The 6,646-nt window shown below is 43.2% G+C and overlaps 1 protein-coding gene across 1 annotated transcript; it reads left to right on the forward strand.

Annotated features, from left to right (window-relative positions):
* Nucleotides 1-1,859: 1,859 nt before the first annotated feature.
* LOC140119405 (polyubiquitin-C) lies at nt 1,860-5,711 on the forward strand. The gene is made up of 2 exons (XM_072138403.1): nt 1,860-2,017; nt 3,306-5,711. Exon 2 carries the CDS (start codon nt 3,312-3,314, stop codon nt 5,595-5,597), a length of 2,286 nt encoding a protein of 761 aa, XP_071994504.1. The 5' UTR covers nt 1,860-2,017; nt 3,306-3,311; the 3' UTR covers nt 5,598-5,711.
* Nucleotides 5,712-6,646: the final 935 nt, after the last annotated feature.

Below are 6,646 nucleotides of genomic sequence, written 5' to 3' on the forward strand. Positions count from 1 at the left end.
ATCTTTCTCATGAATTCTCTTTAGAGAGTCACAAACAGCCAACGTCTCTCCCATTCTTGAGGAAGGAGGGAATCAGGGAGCTGAGCCGAGCAAAGAGAAAACACACCTCTTGCAACTTTGGGAGTCTCCGGGCCAGATGCTAGTTATCTTTTTATAAGCGAGTTTATCTAGAGCTGAGCTATGGATTTTTATTGAAAAAAAAAAAAGCTTGGGGCACAGTATGAAGACTTCTACAGGAACCTGTCATTAGATTTAAAGGAAATTTACCATTAAAAACAAGCATGGATAAACCAAGGAAACGTATTAAAGGCACTGTCCCATGTTGCGTTTTGGCTGCATTTGCAAACCCAGCCCAAACTGCACCCACCGGGGCGGGCTGTGAAATGCTGATGCATTAAAGTAACGTAAAACACCGGCGGCTCGTTCCAGATCGCAGGTGTTTCCATAGAAACGCTGATGCGATCGGGCCACGGGGACAGCGCCCTCATAGATCTAGGAACCATGACTGTGATAATCTTCTTATATTTGTTATCCATGGCCTCCTTCCTTCTAAAACCAACTTCTATAATTATACTGAGCCTGAAAGGCTCCTGGGTTTCCAGAGGCCCTATGTGCTACAGGTTCACAGCCTGTTACACTAGGTATGGGGGGGGGGGTTAGACACCCTTTGAATCTGAAGGACAGAGAAGCTATGGGAACCGCCACAGTAGCCTTTAAGGCTTATTAGTACAATTTTAAAAGTTGATTTTAGAAGGAAGGAGACCATGGATAACAAATATAAGAAGATTGCCACAGTTACAGTGTCTGGATCCATGAGTGACTCTGGTTTATCATGATAGATTTTGATGGTAGATTTCCTTTAATGGTAAAAAAAAATCGTGATGACAGGTTCCCCTTATTGCGCGTTCACACGTTGGCCTGGGTTTGAAATGCATTACAACAGTTGAGGAGTGGTGATTTGCCTAATTACATTACTGTTTACATTTGTTAACACATGTGTTAACAGTGCACTTAAAATGTGTTGTGTTAACAGTAACGAAGCAAATCACCGCTCCTCAACTGTTGTAATGCGTTTCAAACGCAATGAAAACGCAACATGTGAACGCGGCCTTAAAGTGTATATAGATAGTACTAGTTCACTGCGGCCACAGCACTGACCCAATAGAGGAGTGGCACGTGGACCACCACTGATCAGATTCTGATGACCAATATAAAGCCAAACACAGGGATTTGGCTATTAGGTTACACAGACAGTGGTCATTACGGGTAACGGTCCTAGGGGCTCATTGACCAGTACAGGAGACATCAGTATTAGTCAGTGACCATATTACATATATGTACTGGGGTCCAGAATATCCATGCTACACTTCTCTATACAGAATAAGTGATTCGTCCCTCTAAGCCCATGACATTAGGTAGGTGTCCTTCACGATCTGAGCTCACATACTTCCTCAGCAGAAAACATTATCCTGGTTTCTCAATATCCTTCCAGTAAAAGACATAAACAGTGAGAACCAGGAAGCAGCAACGAGATCTCACCAGGATGTCTAGAATCTGCCAGGCAGCCCCAGCAACAACATTGCGTCACATCCCACCAATCAGCGCACGCCAAACACACGCCCCAAGAGAAGACCGGCTGGAAACTTCTAGAGGTCTCTGGCAAGTCTACGCCCCCCCTCCCCTTCGGTTAATATCCCTCCGCGCCTAGACTAATACATTGTACATGACCGTAATCTCTGCTGAAATATGAACTTAATTGTCCGTATTAAACTTCTTTTATCCCATAGCGAAAAATCAAGTATTTATTGAGGTAAAATGATTGCCCTGGCGTGATGCCGCCGGGAGCTATATTTTTTCTTGGCGGCGCATGAGCACAGTCGGTGACGTCATGGTGATGAGTCACCGCTGGGTTTATAAATTGGGGGCGGGCGCTGCACCCCTCAGAACTAGCTGTGGCTGAACTAACGAACATCTACGCAACGAAAACACGTTTTAGATTCCTGTGAACTGCTAGAAGGTAAGCGCCTCGCCGTTTATACCGGAGATGAGAATTGTAATTTTTATGGGAGGTTTTAGTCGGGTTTGCGGGTGTAAGCTTGTGGTATGAGCGGGAAACTAAGTCGGGCGGGAAATTGTCGTTATTACTATCGATGGTTCAACGGTCAGTAGTTTGTAGTTTCACATCGATGGAGATGTGCATTATTAGTTTTTTTGTTTTCATACGACTCTTCTTTGTTCCTTTTACCTCAGCTGAGGAGTGAACCATTTTGTTCCTCTGCGGGGGGAGGGGATGTCTGAGATATCAGGGGGGTTTATGCTGGTAGGCGGTGCTGGTTATGGTAGTCATTATGGGTGGCCTATTTGTCTCAAATTGTGGTTTTAAGGGGTTATCTAGCTGCTGGATAACTGCTGTAATATAATGACTATCCTTTTCTGCCCCCCCCCCCCTACACCGGTGGCCATTTTCAATGACCAAGACCGATAATTCCCCTCCCTCATGATGTAGCAGCGCCCCCAATGTCTAGAATAGGAAGCTGGTAGTAATGGTGGACTGTATTGTTACACTAGGTGCAGCAGTGACTATAGCTAGTGTTAAATCTAATTCCTTTTATGTATGATGTATATGCTTGTCACCTCTGGACACTCAACTCCTTCCAGTGTCTGGGTCAATGCCTCTTGAATTTATGGGCTTATTTTGCCTAAAAAAAAATTGCAATTGGAGCTTCTTCAATGATTGAAATTTAAAGGGAACCTATCATTTTTACATTAACTTGATTGCCTTTAATACTGGCTCCCTATCTGCTTTTATTAACCTTCCTTGTTTTGTTTGCTGTGTAGTTTTAATTATTGCTATCATAGTTAAAAAAAAAAATTTAGAACAAGGAAGATGTTGTGTTCAGTGAGTCTGATCTTGGAGATCAAGGACACAAAACCACCCACAGGTTTAGGACTTTGCTCTGTGCTAAGAAACAAACGTGTATGCAGGGAAGCCTATTTAGTACACCCCTGCTTCAGTGCACACGTGCTGAAGGTATGGTGCCAGCGTAATGAAGCTGGGACAGAGCTATGCTACCATTCATTGAATCATTAGACTTGTCTGCGCAAAAGGTTTTTTTTTTGGTGGCTGGAATGAACTGTAACAGTGCAATAAACCAAAGGTCAACAAACATATATAGTTGGTTTAGTATGCCAAGACAGTTTCTCTTTTAAAGATTTGGATGTTAAAGCTGCGTTGTGCAAATGTTTGTTTGAGATGTTGATTTGCTAGTAATGCTTAATCGAGGTTGTGTTTTTTTTTTTTTTAGATCACCATGCAGATCTTTGTCAAGACCTTGACTGGCAAGACCATCACCCTTGAGGTTGAGCCCAGTGACACCATTGAGAATGTGAAAGCAAAGATTCAAGACAAAGAGGGAATCCCACCAGATCAGCAGAGATTGATCTTTGCAGGAAAGCAACTGGAAGATGGGCGCACCCTATCAGATTACAATATTCAAAAAGAATCCACTCTTCACCTTGTCCTCCGTCTAAGAGGTGGTATGCAGATCTTTGTGAAAACCCTCACTGGCAAAACAATCACCCTTGAGGTAGAACCAAGTGACACCATTGAGAATGTAAAAGCCAAGATTCAAGACAAAGAAGGAATCCCACCAGATCAGCAGAGATTGATCTTTGCAGGAAAGCAATTGGAAGATGGTCGCACCCTATCAGACTACAACATCCAGAAAGAATCCACCCTACACCTTGTCCTTCGTCTAAGAGGTGGTATGCAGATCTTTGTTAAAACCCTCACAGGAAAGACAATCACCCTTGAGGTGGAACCCAGTGACACTATAGAGAATGTGAAGGCCAAGATCCAAGACAAAGAAGGTATTCCACCAGATCAGCAGAGATTGATCTTTGCAGGAAAGCAACTGGAAGATGGGCGCACCCTATCAGATTACAATATTCAAAAAGAATCCACTCTTCATCTTGTCCTCCGCCTGAGAGGTGGTATGCAGATCTTTGTGAAAACCCTCACTGGCAAAACCATTACACTTGAGGTAGAACCCAGTGACACCATTGAGAATGTTAAAGCAAAGATCCAAGACAAAGAAGGTATTCCACCAGATCAGCAGAGATTGATCTTTGCAGGAAAGCAGCTGGAAGATGGTCGCACACTTTCAGATTACAACATCCAGAAGGAATCCACCCTACACCTTGTCCTCCGTCTAAGAGGTGGTATGCAGATCTTTGTCAAGACCTTGACTGGCAAGACCATCACCCTTGAGGTAGAACCAAGTGACACTATTGAGAATGTGAAGGCCAAGATCCAAGACAAGGAGGGAATCCCACCAGATCAGCAGAGATTGATCTTTGCAGGAAAACAGCTAGAAGATGGTCGCACACTTTCAGATTACAACATCCAGAAAGAATCCACTCTCCATCTCGTGCTTCGTCTAAGAGGTGGTATGCAAATCTTTGTTAAAACCCTCACTGGCAAAACAATCACCCTTGAGGTAGAACCAAGTGACACCATTGAAAATGTCAAAGCCAAGATCCAAGACAAAGAAGGTATTCCACCAGACCAGCAGAGATTGATCTTTGCAGGAAAGCAACTGGAAGATGGGCGCACCCTATCAGATTACAATATTCAAAAAGAATCCACTCTTCATCTTGTCCTCCGCCTGAGAGGTGGTATGCAGATCTTTGTGAAAACCCTCACTGGCAAAACAATCACCCTTGAGGTAGAACCAAGTGACACCATTGAAAATGTCAAAGCCAAGATCCAAGACAAAGAAGGTATTCCACCAGATCAGCAGAGATTGATCTTTGCAGGAAAACAATTGGAAGATGGTCGCACCCTATCAGATTATAACATCCAGAAGGAGTCCACTCTTCACCTTGTCCTCCGTCTAAGAGGTGGTATGCAAATTTTTGTGAAAACCCTCACTGGCAAAACCATTACACTTGAGGTAGAACCCAGTGACACCATTGAAAATGTAAAGGCCAAGATCCAAGACAAAGAGGGTATTCCACCAGATCAGCAGAGATTGATCTTTGCTGGAAAGCAGTTGGAAGATGGTCGCACCCTATCAGACTACAACATCCAGAAAGAATCTACCCTACACCTTGTCCTTCGTCTAAGAGGTGGTATGCAGATCTTTGTCAAGACCTTGACTGGCAAGACCATCACCCTTGAGGTTGAGCCCAGTGACACCATTGAAAATGTAAAGGCAAAAATCCAAGACAAAGAAGGTATTCCACCAGATCAGCAGAGATTGATCTTTGCTGGAAAGCAGCTGGAAGATGGTCGCACCCTATCAGACTACAACATCCAGAAGGAATCCACTCTTCATCTTGTCCTCCGCCTGAGAGGTGGTATGCAGATCTTTGTGAAAACACTCACTGGCAAAACAATCACCCTTGAGGTAGAACCAAGTGACACTATTGAGAATGTGAAGGCCAAGATCCAAGACAAAGAGGGAATCCCACCAGATCAGCAGAGATTGATCTTTGCTGGAAAGCAGTTGGAAGATGGTCGCACCCTTTCAGACTACAACATCCAGAAAGAATCCACTCTCCATCTTGTGCTGCGCTTGAGAGGCGGCTGCTAAACTTCAGACTTTCATTCCATGTCACAATTTCATTGTTGCACTGTTTGGTCATATGCTACAGTTTTTAAATCTGTAGACGTGATATAGCTAAATAAAGTTTGTTGCACAGCAGAATTTTGTTTTGCATTGATTACATTACACTACAACTAGTTTTTCACTACATAACACTTCACATGTGGATATTCAAGTTTCTGACAATTGGAGCACAGCAACTGAGGGCAAACATGTTTAGCAGACTTAAATAATGCGGCTCTGTGCTTGAGTTGTCAGAAACCTGAATGTTAAACAATTTGTTAAATATTTAATGCCCAACTTCAGCTTTAGGGCTGCTGCACATGAAGCAAGTTATGAGTTTTTGAGACTCTTTATATTCCCCTTATTTTTGATATTGTAGATTCACATCTTGTTTTTTTTTTTTTTTTTTAGTGACTGCTTCATCCAAGCAAGCTCAGCTGGATTCAGTCAGAAGCCATAGATTTTGTTTGCAATATATTTTTTTTTACCCTGCAATAGTTGATACCTGGTAATATCAGCACACTGCCTCTTCTTTGGAGGACAAATGGTGTCCTCTTCAATGTAAGAGCAAATTGCCTACACACTCTGCATGTGCTCCACACAGAAGGGAGCTGGCATCCCTACATTAAGCTGGTCTGCACATGAAGATTGAGGATAGTTGGCTTGTGTTCTCCATACAGTGCTTTCTACTGCTCTTCTCTCCTTGGTAAGCCATGTACATGCACCTGCCGTCCACAAGAGGCTCCTAGTCTTAATGCCTTTGCACTAATGGCTCTTAGTCGCTGAATACTAAAGGTCTTCTAGTTAAAGAACACCTGTCTTCACGTCCATTACAATTACCTGTTGGAGCAGCTCACAAGGATTCCATCCCAGCCTTTATCTAGTCAATTCATACATCTAATGATTGTAATATCATCTTCTGTAAATGAGGCTGGGCACATGGAGAAAGTGATGTCACCCTTGTTACCACCTGCCCTGCCCATGTCTGTGTAATGTATAGTAAAGCATTGCTAGTGTCTGTGCTTTATCTGCTG

The sequence above is a fragment of the Engystomops pustulosus genome, chromosome 2, assembly GCF_040894005.1.
Source record: "Engystomops pustulosus chromosome 2, aEngPut4.maternal, whole genome shotgun sequence".
In the NCBI taxonomy this organism is placed as follows: Eukaryota; Metazoa; Chordata; class Amphibia; order Anura; family Leptodactylidae; genus Engystomops; species Engystomops pustulosus.